This window comes from Chrysochloris asiatica, unplaced genomic scaffold, assembly GCF_000296735.1.
Source record: "Chrysochloris asiatica unplaced genomic scaffold, ChrAsi1.0 scaffold00065, whole genome shotgun sequence".
Lineage (NCBI taxonomy): Eukaryota > Metazoa > Chordata > Mammalia > Afrosoricida > Chrysochloridae > Chrysochloris > Chrysochloris asiatica.
In genome coordinates this window covers 1646672-1669474 of record NW_006408583.1, presented here as the reverse complement: position 1 = coordinate 1669474, position 22803 = coordinate 1646672, and the positions used below count along the sequence as shown (strand labels likewise).

The window sequence follows — 22803 nt, the reverse complement described above, 5'->3', positions numbered from 1 at the left end:
GTATGATGTTCTTGATGTCATCCCACAACTCATCTGGTCTTCGATCTTAAGTGTTTAATGCATCAAATCTGTTCTTCAGATGATCTCTAATTGGTGGGATATATTCAAGTTCATATTTTGACTCTCATGGACTTTTTTTCATTTTGTTCAACTTCAGACTGAATTCGTGTATGAGTAATTGATGGTCTGTTCCACAATTGCCCGTGGCTTTTCCACGGTCTCTTTCCACAGATGTAGTCAATTTGATTTCTGTGTATTACATCTGGTGAGGTTTATGTGTATAATCATCTCTTATGGTGTCTACAAGAGATATGTAAAATAAACAAATCATTGTTGATTTTGCAGATTTCTACCATGCAATCGATCTCCAGCATCATTTCTATCACCAAGGCCATATTTTCCAACAATTGATCCTTCCTCTTTGTTTCCAACCTTTCCATTCTAATCACCAGTAATAATCAATACATCTTGATTGCCATGTTTGATTAATTTCAGATCAAAGTAGTTGGTAGAATTCTTCTATTTCATCCTCACTGGCTTTAGTGGTTGGTGCATAAATTTGAATAACAGTGGTATTAACTGGGCTTCCCTATAGGTGCATGGATATTACCCTATCACAGACAGCGTTGTACCTCATGACTGATCTCGATATGTTCTTTTTGACGATGAATGCAACACCTTTCCTCTTTAATTTGTCGTTCCTGGCATAGTGAACCATATGGTTGTCAGGTTCAAAAGGGACAATACCAGTCCATTTCAGCTCACTAATACCTAAGATATCGCTGTTCATGCATTCCATTTCATTTTTGACAATTATCCAATTTTACTAGATTCACACTTCATACATTCCAAGTTCCGATGATTAATGGATGTTTACAGCTGCTTCTCTTCATTTTGAATTGTGCCCCATCAGCAAATGAAGGTCCCGCCAGCTTTACTCCAACAGGCTTTACTCCATTCACATCATCATGGTCAACTCTACTTTGCGGCGGCAGCTCTCTTCCCCAGTCACATTTTGGATCCCTTTCAACCTAAGGGGCTTATTTTTCCACATTATATCTGACAGTGTTTCTCTGCTATTTATAAGGTTTTCAGTAACTAAATATTCGGAAGTAGCTCGTCTCTCCTTCTTCCTACTCTGTTTTTGTCTGGAAGCTCATCTGAAACCTGTCCACTATGGGTGACCCTGCTGGTATTTACAATGCCCGTGGCATAACTTCCAGAATCACAGCAACTCACAAGCCACCACAGTAAGACAAACTGACAGATGAGTGTTGGAAAGACAATGTAGTACTGGACATATCGCCTACAACCATGATCAAATATGGCTGGGAAGTATAAGCAAAACAGATTTGCTTATTGTGTATTTTTTCATAGTTTTTAATATGTGATTATGTACAGTATGGATCCCAAAGGAAACTATGGAGTGTAGCATTTCTGAATGGTATCTGTCAATAAAACCTTAATTTTAAGCAATACTTAATGACTACCTCATGGATCAAAGCTTAGAAAACAACTTTCAACACTCAAGGTTGCCAGCTATGGAAACGTTTTTGAAAGTCCACTGGATTACCATAAATTTTAAACAGAGCCATAATGGAAAACACTTATCCTCCTATAAGTGAACAGTCAATGGGGTGAGGTGACACATGAAGGAAATGGACAATAAATATTAATGCAGTTTTCACTATCTGTGTCATGTCAGATACCCACCCCATGATTAATGATACATACTTTTATTACCTTTATTTACCATATAAAAACAAAGGCCAAACAAAGGTACTGTTACAGATGAAATTTTTGACCCCAAAAGAATAACATCGGAGTTTTATTTTTATTTTTTTGGTTTTCTAAAAAAACCAGAAGGCAAGTACACACTCAGCATTTGTCAAACTGAAAGAGCTAAAGAAAAATTCTTTCGCCATACGTATTCATTCTGTATGGTGAGAAAATACTCTGAGAAGCTGGATTATAATGAATAAGAACGTGGCATCAGAATTGGAGGAAGACTCATTAGCAACTTGTACTATGCATAATGATACAACCTTCCTTCCTGAAACCAAAGAGGGCTTGAAATACTCAATGGTGCAGATCAAAGACTAATGCCTGCAATATGAATTGCACCTCAATGTAAAGAAAGCAAAGATCCTTACCACTGGATCAGTATACAACATCATGATAAATGGAGAACAGATTGAAGTTGTCAAAGATTTCATTTTGCTTGAATCCACCACAATCAACACTAATGGAAGCAGCAGTTAAGATATCAAAGGATGTAGTGTATTATGCAAATCTGCTTCAAAAGACCTCTTTTCAAGTGCTTGAGAGCAAAGATATCAATTTGAAGACTGAGGTCCGCCTAACCCATGTGATGGTATTTTCAAAAGCCACATATGCATATAAAAGTTGGACAATGATTAAGGAAGACCATAGAAGAGTCTATGCATTTGGATGGTGGTGTTGAAGAAGACCATAAAAAGTAGTGTGGAATGCCAAAAAAAACAAGCGAATCTGTCTTAGAAGAAGTACAGCCAAGTATGTTCCTTAGAAGCCAGGATAGTGAGACTTTGTCTCTCATACTTCAGACATGTAATTAGAATGGACCAGTCCCTGGAGAAGGATATTATGCTTGGTAAAGTGGAAGTCCAGTGAAAAAGAGGAAGACCCCTCAAGGAGGTGGAATGATCCACTGACAGCAGCAATGGGCTCAAGTGTATCAGCAATTGTGAGAATGACAAAGGAATGGACAATGTTTCATTCTGCTGTGCATAGGGCTGCTATGAGTTGGGATTGACTGGAGGACTCTTAACAACATGACTGAAGCAGAAAGAAAACCCTCATCACCACCAAGAAAGAAGAGCCTGGAGAGGAACGTTCTCTGGACCCAGGAGATGATCCCAAGACACATGGGAATCCCAAAGAAACGCTGGGCCCACAGATGTTCAAAGGAGGCAAGGATCTTCCCCCAGATCCAGAGAGAGAAAGCCCTCACCTAGAGCCTGGACTGCTAGCCCACTGTACCATGAGAGAATAAGATGTATTTTTTTAAAGTTATCCATGTGTGGTGTCTCTTCATAGCAGCACTAGATAACTTAGACAGGTGTGAAGATACAGAACTCAGATTTATCCAGTTTTGTCATAAAATAGCTCTCATAAAAGTTTTAGGGAAGAATAAAAGATGGACCAATGATGAGAGTTAAAAATCTGTAAGATGTTTCCTATGGAAATTTCCCAATGAGAAGAATTTATGATTTAATATTTTTATCAACTCCCAGCATCTTCATAAAACTCATGGCTTTTATGCATCATAAAAGATCATCCTTTTATACACAGATGACGGGGCTTCAAAATGTTCATGGAACAATTTCATTATCTTTTCCATCCATTTTTTCTATAAACATTTTAAAGCCTCCTCATATAATGTTTGGGAAAGTCAGTAGGCTATAAAACCAGAAGTCACTTCATGTATGCCATAGCCTTCCTACCATTTAGGACACAGCCACTTAAGTCAAAGACTTCAAAATACACATGTAAAGCATCTTCTTTTACTAAAAATGCTAGCTGTATCAAAACAGGCTATATGAAACCTTATCAAAACCTGTTTCTTTATAAATTTCACTTACACTGCTCACACTCCTTGCAGAAAAGACACTGAAAGCTCCAATTAATTTAATGATCAATATTCAAGGAACAAAGTAAAGATGAGCATTCCTAACATCATGGTGAACATCGAAGTCATATAATTAGTTAAAACACAATCATTTTTTTTTCCATATGGACTAGTGGCCATCTGTTTAAATTTACAGATTGTGTGTGTGTGTGTGTGTGTGTGTGTGTGTGTGTGTGTGTGTGACTTATGTAATTAGAATAATTATGTTCTCTCTAATAAATCTCAACCAGAGTCCTGGTGTAGCACTGTGGGTTAATGCACCAGACTGCAAAGCCATTTGAACTGCAAGGTCGGTGGTTCAAGCTCACCAGCTGCTCCTCGGAAACCCTATACAGGGCCATTATGGGTCGGAATCGACTCAACGGCACTTAATAACAACAAAAATAAACCTCAACCAGTAGCTTAAAGAAATGCAATTCTGAGCTCAAACCCAAGTGCTTTCTCTAAGAACTCTTCCTACAGGGAGACAATAGCTCTGCTGCCTTGATAACAGAAACAATTAAAATGAAATAGGTACCATCACATGGAAAATCAAAACTGATCTCAGAAATTACCCAGTGTGACAGCTTCCGTAGCCTCGATCTCATTTTACCAATGGACCCTGAAGCCAAGGGCTAACCTGGCCACAGTCGTATGGCTAGAAGACTCCTGATGCCACCCACCATACTGCCTTTAGGTATCTTCTACTCATTTCAAGTAGTTTTATATTTTTTTTATAAGCCAAACAACAAAAAGCGATTTGATATATACCATTCATCACACAAATTTATCAAAGGCATGGGGAAGCTAGGGAGCCTGCTTACACTTGACTTCTTGAAAACAACCCATGCAGGAAACAGTCGCCCATCTAGTCATAGAAAGTTCTAAATTATTTTTTACCTTATTCTAAAAATAAGTCCAATCTTACAAAATACTAGTGTGGCGTTGTAGGATAAATTTGTTGTTGTTGTTAAGTGCCGTCAAGTCGGTTCCGACCCATAGCGACCCTGTACAGGGTTTCCGAGGGTGTAAATCTTTACGGGAATAGAAAGCCTCATCTTTCTCCCGCGGAGCGGCTGGTAGTTTCGAACCGCTGACCTTAAGGTTCGCAGCCCGATTCGTAGCCACTACGCTACAGGCCTGCAAATCATAAGGTGGCAGTTCAAACTCACCAGTCACTCCTCGGAGACTCTGTGCAGGGCCAGTATGAGTTGGAACCAATTCGATAGTACTTAACAGCAATATTAAAAATGGAGTCCTGATGTGGCACTGTAGAAATGCACTGGACTGCAAGGTCAGTTTGAAATGCAAGGTTCATGGTTCAAATTCACCAGCCGCTCTCAGAAACTCTATACAGGGTTGCTATGAGTTGGAACCAACTCAATGGTACTTAACAACAACAAATATTCAAAATGGAGCCTGACATGGCACACTGTAGGATAAGCAATGGACTGCCAACCACAAGGTTCAAGGTTCTACCCCATGAGCCATTCTCCTTGGAACCAATTCAATGACAGCATCGTTCAAAACAAGAGCTCTGGTGATACTGTAAGATGAACTGGACTGCTAAACACAAGATCTGCAGGTCAGCTGCGCCAGCAACTCAAGAGACGCTTGCTGGTCCAATAAAGACTTATAGCCTCAAAAATCCTATACAGAGTCTACATGAGACGGAATTTGATTTTTGGTAATATTCAAAACGAGTCCTTAGTTAATGTAAGTAGTTAACACACTGAATTACTAACCCAAACTTTGGAGGTCTGAATCAAAGTTGAGGACCTTCTGAAGGAAGGCCCGGTGATCTAATTGCCAAAAACCAGTTCCTGGAGATTCTATGGCAGACAGTTCTCCTCTGATGTGCATGCGGTCACCCTGAGTCAGAGCAGAAATGGCGGCAACTGGAAACATTCAAAATGTACCAATACAGTCCAATTACCAATTCTTTTCTTCTCATTCCTATAACACTTTTTCCTTTCTGTGTTAAGAAACAGAACACAAATCTCATGGACTCGGAGTATACATGTAAATGTTCATACACTGACAATGCGAATATTAACATTTTAATTAACTTGGTACATGCATACATATATATGTTGTTGTTAAGTGCCGTAGAGTCAGTTGCAACTCATGGCAACTCTGTGTAGGGTTTCTGATGCTTTAAATATTCACGGAAACAGAAAGCTTCATCTTTTTCCCATGGAGTGGCTTGCAGGCTCAAACCAGGAACCTTCTGGTTCACAGTCCAGTGCTTGTCTTATGGTACTACTGCAGTCCCGATAGATGTACATATGTGTATGTATACAGAGTCCTGGTGTGGTGCTATAGGATAGGCACTAGACTGGTAGCCACAAGGTCAGCAATTCAAACCTCAGGACCGATTCATGGGCATAACGTGTGCGTGTGTGTGTGTTGTTGTTGTTGTTGTTGTTGTTGTTGTTGTTACGTGCCATCCAATCCGTTCTGACTGACAGCGATCCTATAGGGTTTCTAAGGCGCAGCCGATGGGTTTGGACCACTGACCTTATAGATAGTAGTCCAATGCTTATCCCTACAGCGTCACACCAGGACGGCTGTATATGTATATACATACACACATATATAGCAGATTGCAGTCGCTCCATACAATAAGCATTGGGCAATACACACACACACATATAGAAATTAAGATGCGGGGAGTTGATGTGCCACTGTAGGATAAGCATTGGACTGCTAATTCCAAGGTCTGTGGTTCAAATCCACCAGATACTCCTCACAAACCCTATACAGGGTCACTGTGAGTCAGAACACCAACATGATAAGCAAAAGGACTATAAAAGGACTATAAAAGGAAGAGTATTTTAAAAGATTTTCTTTCCTCTCCCAAATACAGCATTTTCCTTATTACCGCATTATTAACATGTTAAAGTATGTAAAGCTCAGTGAACTAAAAATTAAAGGTTAACGCTGACATCTCCCGACACACAAATTCTTTTTAAACATTTTTTCAAAGCTTTTCTTGTCCCGTCTACAGTGTCTGAAGGTCCAGTTGTAATAAGTAACACCCCCACCCCACACACACACACACAAAGCAAAACCCATTGCTGGTAAATCAATTCCAATTTCTAAGGACCCTAACAGGATGGAGCACAAGCACTGGGGGGTGTATCGGAGGCTGATGGGCTACCTTTCCAGCGTGCTGTGGATGCTTCACATCATCAGCCCTGCAACGCATGGGCTCGTTCCTGCTGGCAGGGTCACTACGATGATAACCTATTCCTACTGCTGCCCAGTCCATTCCAACTCATAGAGACCCTGTGCAGGATTTATTTTATTGTTGTTAAGTGCCTTCAAGTTGTTTCCAACCCATAGCAACCCTGTATAGGATTTCCAAGGAGCAGGTGGCGAGCTTAAACAACCGTGTAGTTCAAACCAACTTTGCAGTACAGTGCATTAGCCCACAGTGCCACACAAGTGTTTATGGGAGTAAAAAGCCTCATGTTTCTCCTGTGGAGAGACTGCTGGGTTTGAACTTACAGCCTTGCAGTTGGCAGTCTAGTGCTTTATCCTACAGTGCCACCAAAGCTCCTTAGATAATAATAGTATTATTGTTGTGTGCTATCTAGTCGATTCTGACTCACAGTGACCCTGCATAGAATTTTTGACAGTGGCTGGTAGGTTTGAACTACTGACCTTGCATGTAGCATTCCAGGGTTTACCCTACAGTGCCATAGCAGGGAAGCTCTTTAATAATGTTGTTGTTGCTACTGTTGTTAAGGGCTGTCAAGTCAGTTCCGACTCAGCGATCCTGCATAAGGTTTCTGAGAAGCAACTGGTGGGTTTGAACTACCAATTTTGTGGTTAGTAATCCAGTACTTAATTTACAGTGCTACACCAGGACTCCAATAATAGTAGGCACTGCACAAGGTTGTCAGTTCAAGCTCACCAGCCACTCCTCAGAAAGCCTATACAGGGCTGCTATGAGTCAGAACTGACTGGACAGCACTTAACAACAGCAACCCCCAAATATTTTATGCTTTAGAAGGAAAAATATCCCTCTTAGAGCTAAAATTCTTGCTACTAATCTTATAGTCAGTAAGAAAGTCTAGCTGTGTAAAATTAGACCACAGAATGACTTCTCTGTAGTATGAACATAATTTTCTCACACTTTGAAACCCACTCCTTGAAATGTGTGTAATCTACAGAACACTACATACCTGTAATTTTGTCTCTTACAAGCTTACAGGACTCTATCTCACCAATGCTCCCAAACAGACTCTTGAGCTCCTCCTGTGTCATATTCTGAGGAAGGTAGTTGACTATTAAGTTGGTCTTGCTGTCCTCTGTGTTCCCAGAGTCAACTGGTGATGAGCAGTTGTTGTTTATAGTAGTTGGACCATTGGCTGTGTTATTGCAAGTTGGCCCATTAGACAGTTGTGTTTCCATGGCAGCAATTACCTGCTAAACACAGAGAAAATAAGAAATGTCAGAATTCATATTTCACAACCTATTAGAGATCCCACCAAGAATTTAAATACTTGTCACAAAACACAGTTCGTTCTGCTGAAATTACAACAAAAAGTAAAACGCCTATGCTAATTGTTATACTTGGTATTAGCTACCCTATCTTAGATTACAATTATGCTTCCACATACATATAAAGTCCATACATGCACATAAGCACAATTCAAATCTGAAATCAAGCAATCTCTATATTCATATTCTGTGTCTATTCATATACCCTTACTCACCTGCAGGGTCCACACACTTGAGGAAATTTAGTAATAAGCCAAAGGGCAGAACTGAACCCTGAACAAAATTCAGTATTTTCTAAAAGACTAGAAAAAATGCTTAACATGCTACCAAAAAAACAAAAACAAAACATCTATATAACTTTGAAGAGATTTTCAGTTTGCTCAAGATTCCAATTTCCTCAAGCTGACAGACATCCATGAACTTAAAAATCAAGACGTGTACTTAAAAATATAAATTGTCAACATGTACTGTTTTGGTTACATATTGAAAACATTTTCAATTGACAGTATCTTGTACTTCTATCATTGGTAAAGGAGCCCTGGTGGCGCAGTGGTTAAAAAGTCAGCTGTTAATGGAAAGGTAAGAGGTTTGAACCTACCAGCTGCTCCGCGGGAGGAAGATGTGGCAGTCGTCTTACATAAAGATTACAGCCTTGGAAACCCTATGGAGCAGTTCTACACTGTCCTTACAAAAGTATCAGATGTTGTATATTAGGGAATGAAAAGAATTTATAGGGCATCTTGGAAAGGAAGCCGTGAATACTTTGTCCCCTTCGTAGAATCTAACAGGTCATTCTTGGCAGCTAATGATCTCCAATAATTCTCTTTCACTCCGTCAGTGGCAACTGGTCTACAGCATCGAAATAAAATCCTCACACAATCTTTAATGGTATTTTGCCTGGACTGTGACTTAAGACAAAGGAAAGCCTATTCAGTCCACCAAAACCATGTAAAGAAGCAGACCAACTCTACAAACGGACCAGAGCCCAAACAATGTTCATTTGAGCCTATTAGCTTGTGGAAAATTCAAGCAACAAATATTTATGAAACTTCAAATCCTGAATAATTAGCAGAGTTGAGGGCCCCTCAAACTATTCAGGCCACTCTGAATATTACTTAGTAAACAATTTTGGATCCAGTTTCTGAAAATCCAATCCTATATTAAGAAGGATCACAAACCATAACCCCAAACGCATCCTCCAGTAGCTAACTATCTTGGAAAACAAAAATCAAAGCATCACTGAAACAATCCTTCCTAGTTGGTCCAATCTCTGCTGTCCACAAAGAATGACTTCTCAAAACTAGCAACTTTGAGTGAATGGAATGTTTGTTTTAACTTACAACAGGAAAGGGAGTTGAGGCAAAGGAAAAGAACAAAACAGAGGGAAAGAAGATTACAAGGAAAGAGAAGAAAACTTTTCCATTTTAGAAAAATATAAGGGTATGATTCGTGGATACCGGATAGGAACAAGTCTCTACTGCCAAGGGATGTTTTAAAAAGGAGACAGCACTGGACAAAGGGACTCTGGCTACATTGATCCCGAATCAGAACTACCATGATTTTAAAAAAAACACCACCACACAAACAGGAGGCAAAATCCAGAACACGCCTATGAAACCATCAAACAATTTGTAACCCTATGATTTACTTTCCTTTTCCAAAAAAAGGGGTGTTTCTGCCAACTACCTTTCTCACAGGTAATATTTTGGGGGTGGGCAACAAAAAGACCCTTAGGACTCTGTATCAAACAGGAATACTAAAATAATTCAAGAGATGGGTTCTATGATATATAGCAAATCTTCATGATACATAATAAACACCTTCTTGAAACTGAGAATGGAGGTTTCAGATTCCCTAGTAAAACATAACTGCTTCCAAAAATTAAAATTTGTAGAATATTAGATGTGGATCACACTTCCCACAGCGAAATTCTTGTGGAGCTAACCTTTGCCCAGCAGTTATGAAAACAATGAGCTGTAAGAGTGGTCAAGGCCAATTAAAACACATCACTATTCAAAAGTTACTATGTGGAGAAACTAAGGCCCCAAATGTGAGGTTCGTACTAAAGCTCACTGGATGGCATTTGAAATATAAAGTGTTCATTGACTGAAATTAGCAGGATTTAGCAAGGACAACAAACACTCCTCACTTAATTGCACATTTATTTCCATGTTCAGGTGGCAAGAATGAGCTCCTAAGCCAACATTCAAGTGAACAGCTGCAGTAGGCTGTGTGTGCTGAAAATTACAGCATCTCTCAGCTATAGGACCATCTGCTCAGAATAAAATGATACTAATGTGCTATATTTTACAAATAATGCATACTCCATTGATAGGCTCAACACAACTGTTCACAGAATGTAAACTCTTTCAACAGTTACCGGGCAAATAATTTTCAGCCAGATTTACCATTTCAACAATTTCTTTTTCTTTTTTTTTTGGATTATCAGGAATTGTAAATAACTTCCAAATTTAGTAACCAAAAAAATACATAGTAAACAGAATGTAAAAACTATGGTAATTAATATTCAGACCATACCAAAACTTTTTTTGTTGTTTAAAAAAAAAAAAAAAAAGTCGCTCTTTTCTTTAAAACTGCACTAAATTCTAATTTAAGTTAGAAAAAGATACATATCAAAGAGCATGGTTCTGATACTACATATACCTCTATACTTAAAATTGCAATGTGCTTTATTTAAGTCCTAATGACAGCCATACCACAATAGGTTATTTTAAATGTCACAATAATTAGTATGCCAAATGAAAGGTTCAATCAAGTGTTTGGTATGGCCTCAGCACTCCTGCAACATGCTAAAAAGTAGCCTACAGAATTTAAGAAAAATCCCACAGACCCCGGTCCAAGGCTCTGCTGCCCACGAACCACTTCTAAGCAGAGAAGCCACATCACACAGTCTGACTGCCATGTTAGTTTGGAGTTGCCGTCTGCAATATGGACACAAAAAGTACCGTATGTTAGATGAGCAAGATAATGCAACAAATCAGTTTGTACAAAATTTACAGTGATTGTATTGATATTCCCAGCACGTCCATGCAGTGTGGCTTAATTGAATTTGAGGCAATTCCAATCTAATCTTTCCAAATTCATTTTAACATGTAGTTTTCTTGCACAAATGTAAGCATTTTTAATTAAGAGCCCGATTTTAAAATAATATTAACTAGTTTCACTTGGCATCTATCCTAAAAAAAAAACTACCTTCAACACCACATCTTTAAAAAAAATTTTTTTTTTTTAATTAAAAATGAAGCAAAATACAGCATGCTTCCCTGTCTTCTAAGGGTGTGGGAGAAGAGAGGAAATGTGAATGGAATTTTATATTGATAAAAGACGGTCATGCAATTCATAAGATATTGCTTAGCATAAAAGCACTATTTTCCCCAAGTATCAAACGGGCACTAAAAGAAGCTATATTTGCCCACACTGTTACATTTTACTACAAATGATCCTTAATCCTGGGATTTAAAATGAAAAGTGAATCTAAACCCTATGAGGTTATAATGCCACTACAGTCAAACTGATCTCTAACAGTTTCACTGAGAATTGTTCACATATACTAAGAAGCAGTAAACCAGCATCTTTCAATTGAAATAATTGGACCAATAAATAGGATTGTTTGGAGTAATGCTTGTATAGGATGTCAGCTTTGTCCCCGAACGAAATCAAGTGAACATTTCTTAATATGTAAATTATAAACCCAGCACGATTTGAAATGAGTGCTGCTATGAGGCCTCCAATGTAGTTAATAGGCCATTTTCCACTTATTACAACTTGCCCAAATACTGAACAGAATCACAATATTAGAACAAATGCCAAAGTGTACTTTTTTAGCCGCACAAGCAGCTGCTTTAAATGGTTGATATAATAAATAACAAAATTTAGTCTCTGGACAATCAGTAGTAGTAGCAAAAGAGAGCCAACAACGTTTTTGACCTACATATTTATAACATTTCACCCTTGGAGTTAAACCAGGCTCTACGTAATTTAACTCTTGATGCAAGTGAAGACACTAATCATATGTAGCAATGGGTTGCCTTTTCTGGCATCTACCAAAAGAGTTAAATATAATCTTTATGGGATGCCATGACAATGTTTTACTTGTCTTCCCTTCTCCCACCATGACCAGAGAATATAGTCTGAGCCTATGTTTTTGTTTTGTCAGGCTGAAGGTGGAATGTCAGAAAATCTGTGAAAATTAAGTACTTTGGCAAAAACAAAAAAAAACCCCGCTAATTATGATTAAGACTACTTACATAAAACAGATGGGAAGAACACACCCAACAGGTTAAATCAAGCTTAAAATTACATCCTGAACACCCTCAAAAGAGTTAATTGCTAAAGGTTCCTCGCTAATATAAAACCAGATTCAAATTTAACAGCCTCAGTCTTTTCTATTTCATTGACATCCCTTCTTCTCTGAAAGCCCGGGGACACTGTATTGCACCCACTATAGCTGCGACGATTATGTATGGAAACTGACTCTACTGTATTTTTGTATTTCAAGCATCCCAGTCTCTCCGCTTGAGGCACACACATACCTTTAAAGGAAGTTATAAATAAATTGCTCACATGACCCTTACCTTTATGCTGGCCAACAATTCTGTTACTAAAAATGTAAAGCTAGTTCCCCCCTTCACTTAAGGACAGGCGATTCTGCTCTACTCAATCTACACAGACAACCGGGCTGTGCGCTATTTATAGATTCTACTGGCTCTAAAACTCTTTGGAAGGAAAAAAAAGGCTGTATTCTGGCAACACAGAGCCATTAATTTTAAATTTTATAAGATAATGTTTCAACATATATTTGCCTCTTAATTTTGGCTTCAATTGTGCCAATTTATACTGCTTTTCCTCTTGTTCTCCATGTAAAATATGCTGTTAGAGGCACTTTAGCATAGATCAATCTAGAATAGTCTAAACCTACCCTGCTCTCAAGGAGAAAGTGATGGTGTGTGTCTGTCTGGTGGGCACCTGGGTTTCCCTGAGGACAAGAAGTGGCCTCTGTGTTTCCACACTCACACTGTTTATTTCCTCCTCCCCCCACCCCAAAAATAAATAAATAAAATAAAGGCAGCGATGGTGTTAAGTGCCACTGTACTGGTTCCGACTCACAGTGATGCATACAGGGAGGGTTTCCAAGAAGCGGCTCAATGCGTTTGAACTGCTAACCTTGTAGTTGGAACTGACAAAATTTTCTGTTTCATTTAAAAGGCCCTCTCCATGTACCTTAGGAGTTGACACACTCAGCTACTACCCAAAAAGTTGACAAAGTCTACCCAGAGTCACCTCAGAAGGAAGGTCTGGCAAGCAACTTTCCCAAAATTCAGCCACTGAAACTAACCCTATGGACACAACCATGGGATACCAAGAGCTGGATCAACTCAATGGCAACTGATTGGATTTTTTTTTTTTTTTTATTATTGGGGGGGGGGGGCGGGGGTTCCTTTGTACTTTCACATTTAAACTTTCTTACAACAAGGGATTTTTGGAAGTCGATGTTATTATTTGATTTCCCAAACCTGGGAATGGTAAGAATTTGAGAATTCTAGATTGTCCATCAGTTTCTGGGCCACCAAGAGAAAAGTAAGATGGCCCAAAATGCCCATTTTCCAAAGTTTATAGTAAAAATTCTATAAATCAAGAAAATGTGCTAATTCCCTATTTTCAGACACCTCTTACAATGACTAAAGGAGACAGACTGATGCTAAAAAAAATTCTTTGAAGTATATTCTGTAAATTCTCATTAAGATCAGTTAGTAAAATGTCTGCAAGTGAAAAACAAGATTTCCAAAACCACCTGGTTTGTGGGCCAGGCTAGGATCATAGAAGGGCTGCTGGGAGAACCAATGCAGAATCCCAGGGAAGGCCTCTCCTTTCCACTATCAGTTACCATCTTCATGTGGGCCCGCGTTTCTCACCTGGACAACCAACTGCAGCTTTTAACTTGGTACTTCTTCAGCCTAATCCTGCCTAGATCTACTCCCACACTGCTTTTCCTAACCCTCAAAAGTGCCCTGTTGCCTTATCAAATTAAGTACAAACTACTCAGTATAAATTTATATAAAATTACATAAAGTATTATATTAAAAGTTGTAATGGCGCGTGAAATTTTTCTACAACTACTTCATCAGTCCACTTATCCACAACTAAAAATCTGAACCTTTTCCTTATTCCTCAAACATTGACTCTTCTGCCTTGAAGGTCCCCGCTTCTCCTCCCCACGCCCCCTCACCCACTACTCCTCATTTCAGGAGGTTTTATAGAGGAAGCACTCAAAAATTCATGAAAGCATAAGAACAGTTCCTATAAAACAAGGAGAATGAAAGGGCACTCTATCTAACTAAACAAGTGCAAACTTAGTTGCTTGCTTTTTTCATCCCACCTCGAATATTTTAAAACCAGAGAAAACCGTGGATGCGTATTTTACATTTTTGGCACACTCCACCAGCCACCCGTACCCACTGAAATCCAAATCTTTGTTACACAGCATCACCAAGGAAATCGTGGATCTTGTAGATAATCAATTGTGTACTTTTCCTTCCAGAGTCTATCACGTCAACTTGCCAACTACAAAAAACGAATGCCCAGACAAATCCGAAAGCACAGCAGAAAGGGGCCACAGGTCTCTAGTCAGCAGGAAAGTGTCACTCACATCTGGAATCTGGCTCCGACTTCAGGAAAATGGTAGAAGTACAAGTAAATATGAGAACATTAAATCGATTTTAATATAAAGGCTTTTTCCAAATGCAGTATGATTACATTATGAATCTCACAAGGTCCTAATTGCCTACTAACTGGAGAGAAAAGTTTATAGAAACAAACAAAATACCATCTTTGTAAAAGTAACCATGGCCAGAGGCAAGGACAATCATCTGTCTCCTTAAGCTGGAAAGGTCCGGTTTGGGTAAACTGACCTTGATCTTGACACTTATTTGTAGTTAATGGTGCGCAATACCTCAAGCAGTAAAGCACCAGGACAGAGTCAGTCCAGTGCAAAGATTTCCCTCTGATCACAAACCTCTCTAAAAGCCAGGTTACAAGGTGAACAGAAACCATTTATCTCTAAATTTAAAGAGTTGGACTTAACAAAAAAAGATAGCAACCTTGGCCAAAAAGCACTTCCTTTGGGGAACTAGAAAGAAGGAATCTAAAGCATTAGAAATAATCAGTGAAACAAGTTATTAGAGTTTATAGCTGAGAGCTATGTTAATAGGCAACGGGGTACTGGGGTCATATGTCTAACAGCTACCATTCCTACAGAATCATGCCTTCATTATTGTTTCCCATTCAAATCACTAAAACAGAACTTCCAGGATACACTGAGGCTTTACTAGATTAAGCAGCAGAATCATCAACTAAATGGTAACACGTCTGGCTGACATACCACAAATGTGTTTTCTTTAAACTCCTTCTCTTTGCTTTCCTAAAACAATAAAAGCTTTAAACTTCATGGGATTTCTCCAATCCTAAATTTCCTGTCAACTCTTCAATTCAAACCCATACCATTTTAAGCTGCCTTGCTGGTTCTATAGATCCTCTCACCTCAAGCTCAGACTTTCGGCCCTAGGCTAAAAGGGTCCAAGAGCTGCCAGAGATAAAAGCAGCCAACAGCTTCAAGAGTCACTAGGAGAATGTTCTTTGACAGCAAAACTAACATTTCTTTATCTCTTGGCCCTTAATGGATCCTGCAGACAAAACATGATCTCTGACTCCAGTAGTTCTGAGGCATTGTAGTTTCAGAGCGAGCAAGGGTAAAAGCTTTCCGGTTAGAGAGCTAAGACAAATGAGTTTAGGGTCCCAAGTCCTTCTCTTCACTCTAGGTCCACCAGAGAGATCCATGCTGGACAATCAAAAAGATGTGGTTAAGCATCACACTCTATTTATGCCTTCATTCAATAAACACTTGCATGCAACTTCTTTTCTTTGAAATAGGCATGGTTCTTCTACGTGCTTGGGATATAGCAATGAAGAAGTATCCTGGAGTATGCAATTGCATATGGTGATGTGTACAGCAACAAAGATTAAACATTTGTAAGAAAGTCACTTAGTATATCAGCTAGGAGTAAGTGTGCTTTGGAATAAAAGACAATTGAAAACAGAATAAGGGGAGAGCTAAGAACGTCGGGATGAATGAAGGGCAGTTTTCAAAATGAAACAGTAAGACAGAGAAGACAAGTGTGCAGCCAAAGTTTGAAAGAGGTGTATGTAAGAGCTGCTGTGGTAGTAGGTAGTAATGAAGTTCACAAAAGGTCCACCCCTAATTCCCAGAACTTATGGGTGTTATGTTAAATTACAAAGGGGGATTTTAGTCACAGATTAATCTAAATTTCTAATCAGCTAATCTTGAGATGGGATGATCATACTGGATTATCCAGGCAGGCTCAATGAAATTACCAAGGTCCTTGAAAGACAGAGGAGCCAGTGTAATACAGCCTTAGAAAGTTTCAGCTGAGTACAGCTAACTGAATGTGAAAGGGAGCCACCAGCAAGTGTCTAAAAGCTAGAAGAGGCATGGAAACAGATTCTCCCCTAAAGGCTGCAGAAGAAACACAGCATCCTGGCCAAAACCTTCACCATGGCCCAGTGAGATCATTTCACACTTCTGACCATGATAATGGTAAAATAGTCAATCTGTGCTGTTTTAAACCAACAAGCTCGTGGTCATCTGCTACGGCAGCAATAATAAATAAATGAATGCAGCTGCCACGGGAATAGCTACAAGAAAGCATTCCGGGCAAAGGGAAAAGCTGGCATGCATGTATAAGAACAGCAAGAAGCTACAGGGAGAATACGTAGAAGTGAGTTAAAACGGCAAGAGGGGCAGACTGTATTAGTTTTGGAGGCAATTTAAGAAGAAAAGGAAATCTCAGAAAGGTTTTTTACAATTGAGAAGGAAATTGTGTGTGGGTCTGAGACAGGACTCAACAACCATGAAGTAGGTAGGTTTCTTGACCACGTATCAACTGCAGTCACAGTGCTATCAGAGGAGGGCCAATTCTGGAGAGATCCTCAGGAATGTGGAACTCCTCAGTAGTGTTTAAACCCATTATCAAGAGAGTGCTATGGATTACAACTGTTCCTGTGCAAACAAACCACCACAACAGGCACTGTCCAGGCACTGAAAATCCATGATAGGCAGAGGAACAACTTTTACAGTGTGTCTTCAAAAACACAATCGCCTTAAGGAATTCTAACTTTTAAAACGCCAAAGTTTAGAATATTAAAGCTAGAATTACTCACTTTATGTATGGATTCTAATTTAAAGAATTTGGCAAGTGACTCATTTAATAGCAAATGTAGAACCAGAATCTGAGGAATGAATCCGATTCAATAACTGAACACAGAACAGTGGGGTCAGAAATTGATTTGCAATCTTCACAAGGCCTCCTCAAAGCTTTCAGAACTCAAAGAAAATATGTCAAAGTCTTCCTCCTATCCACCACCTCTATGCCCCAGCCCCATTCTTCAAGGCATAAAAATTAGTGGTAATGAGAATAAATTACATTTACAATCTATATTCTTCAACAGAGTCATTCATACACCTCCACAGTAATGAAGGTTAAGCCACGGGTTCGCTCAATCTTGTTTACAGGCTGGACTACGCTAAATCTTTACCTTCTGGTGATGAATCATTCCAACCTCATTCTTTCATTCCAATCTCAGTGGGCCTAATTAATTTCCATGCCACTATTTGGCTGCAGAACCTAAAAAGGGATATGAGTACAATAAAAAATAATAATAATTAACTACTCCCACAGTTTGGTAGGAGAGTGTTTGTTTGGTATAGTCTGATAAATCTGAATTGCTAAATTAAGACAGTTAATGTAGTAATCAACATAGAAATTGGATTAACTTCACATTCTTCTACAAAAGTCAGAGTGAACAACAGAACTACCCTCAGGGTAGTGAAAGGCTGATTGGAAATACTCAGATTAATCCTAGTAGTTGTATGTTCTCATTAAATAGACTACAAATAGAACTCATGTGTAGGATACTAATAATCTCTGTCATATATATTCAAGGTTCAAAAACAGCAAGAAATGTCCGATTTTAAAGGGAATTTTTAAAATAATAATAAAGTTTAGGGTCGCATATATCTTTCCTAGCTTATAGATAGTATAAAAGTTCACAATACTGGATCTGGCCACTTAGGTTAATATTAATATTTTTCCCATTATTATCAATTAGCAAGTTAGAGATAGAAAACCAAATGTTATGCAGGTAATCCTGTGCTTCTCAAAAGTATGTTTTATGCCACTTCCCTTTTTGAAAGACCTACATTAGTGTCTGCTTTGGGTGGTGGTGGTTTTATGTCCTGGAGTCAGTGACAACTCACAGCCTGACCCTGTTTGGAGTTTCTGAGACTGAAAGCCTTGAGGTTAGTAGCCCAAAAGCAATTCAGAGAGGATTTCTTTTTTAAGAAAAAAGGTGAAAAGGGAAACCAGCTCTCAGCATTTGGTTAGCTGTGTGGTGCTGTGGGTTAATGCGTCAGACTGCAAAGCCATTTGAACTACAAGGTCAGAGGTTCAAACTCACCAGTCACTCCTCTGAAACCCTATACAGGGTTGCTATGGGTCGGAACCAACTTTATGGCACTTGACAACAACCACAAGCCATTCAAGAGGCAATCTGCATCAAAAGCAGTAAGAGTGGTACAGCCAAGCTCCTTTCCTTCCCTAGGAACTGTTGTTGTTGTTGTTGTTGTTGTATGTCTTCGAGTTAGTTCTGACTCATAACAACCCTGTGTAGATCTACCTGTGTAGGGTTTCCGAGCTGCTGCGTTTGAACTGCTGTCCTTGTGGTTCACAGTCCAGTGCTGATCTTGCAGCATACCACGGGAAATCAAGGAACTACACATATACTGTTTCTACTTTATATGTTGTTTTTCTTGTTAAATACCATCAAGTCTGTCCCAACTCATAGTGAATCTGTACAAGGATTCTGAGGCTTTTTAAATCTTCAAGGGAGCAGAAAACCTCCTCTTTCTCCAGCCGAATAGCTGGCGGGGTCAAACCTTGGGCTTTGCAGTTCATAGTCCAGTTCTTAAATCATTCCTGCTTTTACAGTATGTGAGTGTTACTTTAGGTTTTATGAGCTATTTGGTATGATTTTGTTCGTTTATTTTTTGAGTCTGGGAACACTTTAAAAAAAAAAAAAAGCAACTGTTCCATATAAATTAATAATTGCTTCTTAGTTTTATAACCTTTGGGTTTATAAAATATTTCATTGGAAAGCTCTACTTTTGGGTAATGGGGGAAACCTGTATAGTGTTTCACCCCAAGCAGCTTATACACCTAAATAAAACTACCCAAGATTATTGTTTGGTAGCACTGAGCTAATGCTGACTCTCAGTGATTCCATGTGATAGAGTAGACTATCCCAAAGGATTGTCTTGGCTGTTATCTTTGCAGAAGCAAATCTCTAGGTCTTTGTCCCCCAGAGTTGGTGTGGATTTCAACTGCCAACCTTAGTTTAACAGTAGAGCACTTAGTCCTTTGCTCCACCGGGATTTCCTCCACGGAGACTAACAAAAACAAAGCATTTCCTTAGTAAGGTTGGGAGGCAACAAATATTTTTGCAGAACTTCAATAAAGACAGACTATACTAGGGCATAAAGAGCACTGGTGGTGCAATGGTTAAGCACTCAACTGCTACATGAAGGGTCTGTGGTTAGAACTCACGAGCAGGTGCACTGCTGGACAGAAGACCTGGCAATCTGTTTCCATAAAGACTGGTGGTGGTGGTGTGCTCCCGAGTTAGTTCTCACTCTCAGTGATCCTGTATAGGGTGCGTCTTCAAGGCCCTAAATCTTTACAGGAACAGAAAGCCTCATAGTTCTCCGTAGAGCCACTGGAGATTTCAAACTGATGATCTGTGGTTAGTAACCCGACTCTTAACCCACTAGGCTATCAGGGATACTTCCATAAAGAACGTTGTTGTTACTTGCTATCGAGTCAGTTCTGACTCATAGTGACAATACAATGTTTAAGGTTTCCAAGGAATGGCCGGTGGGTTTGAATTGCCAACCTTGTAGCTAGCAATCCAGTGCTGATCCTACAGTATCACACCAGGACTCCTCCCATCAAGATTTGTTGTTATTAAGTGTCATTAAGTTGATTCCAAACCATAGTGACTCTGTATAGGGTTTCCTAGGAGCAGCTGGAGGGTTTGAACCACTGACCTTGTGGTTTGGTCCAGTACTTTTCCTACAGCGCATACCAGGAGTCTAGGAAAGCCTATGGAATAGTGGAATAGTTCTACCCTGTCATAGGGTACCTCTACAATCAAACAGGAGAGGCGTTCTGACTGTACAATGGTTAAACGCATGTCTGCTAACCAGAAGGTGTTGGTTCGAAGCCAACCAGTCACTTTTGCTGGACAAAGATAGGACAGTCTGCTTCTATAAAGAGTTACAGCCTTAGAAACCCTAAGAGGCAGTTCTACTTTGCTCTGTAGCATCACTATGAGTTGGAGAAAGCAATGAGTATGAGTAAGCATGAACTTGTCAGCATGTAACAACTATACTAGGCCCTAAGAACCTTGAGTTCGTTATATACTTTGGAAAGTAATACAAGGACTCTGCTCATGTCTAATCATCGAAGTCAGAAGGAGAAAAGTTCATAGAGATTAGTATATATAGCTTCCTCTCTGAAACTTGCATCATCTCACCTACCTGAGAGTTCACCTATGAAACGTACTTTATTTTTTGTTGATGTGCAAAGTCTTGAGAGTCCCAAAATATACTTTGAACTAGAAATATGACTATGAATTATTTCATTTGGGAAGTTGGGATCTCTTAAGAAACAAGATTCACGTTAAAGAAGATAATTTCCTTCACTCCACTTCTTCCTTCGTCCTGAAAAGGCAGATTTCTTCAGAAGCTACTCCCAGCTACAAAGACACCTAGGTCAATCTGTGACTTCTTCTGGTGATTATGCTATAGTTTATTTACCACATGTCAAGAGAAAAGTAAGGGTAAGTATTTACAATTTAAGTACTATTTTTGCCCACAGCGATTCCAATGGGGAGAGGTGTTATTCCAATGGTGAAAGAGATTATTCACAAGAAAATGTCTGGTGAATTGGCTGCCTAAGAGTAGGCTCCTAGTGTGCCAACAACAAGACTTGCATCCTCCCTACTCAGTTTTTCAAACCGACCTTGCAGTCCAGTGCTTTACCCCACAGCACCACACCAGGACTCCAAACAAATATTGTTAAGTGCCATCAAATCAGTTCCAACTCACAGCAACCCTGTATAGGGTTTTCTGAGAAGCAGCTGGTGGGTTTCAACTGCCAACCTTGTAAGTTCACAGTCTAGTGCTGATCCACAACCCCACACCAGAAGTCCAAGCAAACATTAGGGAATCATTATTGTTGGACTAAAGATGTCTCTGGGTGAGATGAAGTCTTGGTCCTTTTCCCCCTTGTGTCTAAATGGATACCAATGCTGCAAAGCTGAACTGGAGTCCTGGGGAACAGGAAGTGCATCACACAGATTTTCCCCATCATGACCATCAACTCCAGCACTGGGCCTCCTTAGCACAACATAGTCACAAATGGTAACTAGGAGGGCAAGAATTTTTACTCTGAAAACCCCAGCCCTCCAAAGGCTAACTATATAGAGTGCTAATGCACCAAGAACGCCACATTAGCATTACAGCCTTGTCAAGTAAGTTTACCCTTACTTTAAAAAAGTAAATGCTACCGTCACCCATCCCCCTCCCAAAAAAAAGATGCATAAGACTTCCACGCTCCCTACTCAGTTTTTTATGGTCAGCCTCCCAGAATTTTAATATTTCAGATTAGAAACCACTACTTCCCTGTTGATTATATTAAAAATGTTAAGGATGGCATAGCATCATCTACTTATAGTCCAATACGAAATTTACAATACAAGGAGGAAGGCAGCACAGAAGCCTTGCTCTGGTTCTACTCTAAAATCTAGCTTGACAAATGTGCACATTGTAAGATCACATGGTGCTACAATTTCAACAACTCACAAATCAGGAAAATGTTTTACATATCCATACAAAGTCGAATACAGTCACCTACAATTTTTTCTCCTATCTAAATGTTCAAAAGGACCTCAATTTAACTATGTTTCTAAGTTGGCACTAATTGGTTTTAAGACCATGATTAATCAGAAGAAATCAAAAGTAAACAACGACTCTGCCTGCAGTGTCCTTGGGACTTGGGCATCTTTTGCTACAAGAAAGAGTTTCCGCCAATCTATCTCTTGTAGCACAATTTAAGGATTCTAGGAGTCCTGGTGTGGCACTGTGGGTTAATGCACTGGACTGCCAAGTCAGTTTGAACCACAAGGTCAGCAGTTCAAGCTCACCAGCCGCTCCTTGGGAACCTTATACAGGGTCACTTTGGATCGGAACCAACTCTATGGCACTTATCAACATAACTAAAATGGAGTTCTGGTGTGGCATTGCAGGATAAGTACTGGACTGCTTAACCGCATGGTCAGTGGTTCAACTCATCAGTCGCTTCCTGGAAACCTACACAAGGTCTTTATGAGTCAGAACCAACTTGATGGCAGACAACCACTACAACAGCAATGTAACTAAATATGGGGAGGGAAAAGTGAAACTGTGGTGTGGTGTGGTGTGGTGTGGTGTG

At 39.5% G+C, this 22803-nt stretch overlaps 1 protein-coding gene across 5 annotated transcripts in view; it reads right to left on the bottom strand.

Annotated features, from left to right (window-relative positions):
* Positions 1–22803, bottom strand: part of ELAVL2 (ELAV like neuron-specific RNA binding protein 2) — a 217351-nt gene that overhangs the window by 125374 nt on the left and 69174 nt on the right. For 3 of the 5 annotated variants that reach the window (XM_006864453.1, XM_006864455.1, XM_006864454.1), the window contains exon 2: positions 7843–8086. In XM_006864453.1, coding sequence (XP_006864515.1) covers positions 7843–8071 — 229 coding nt within the window. In that variant the 5' untranslated portion in view covers positions 8072–8086. Of the gene's footprint in view, positions 1–7842; positions 8087–11012; positions 11098–22803 lie in introns of those variants that run through there. The other 2 variants (XM_006864452.1, XM_006864456.1) reach the window with 2 other exon arrangements.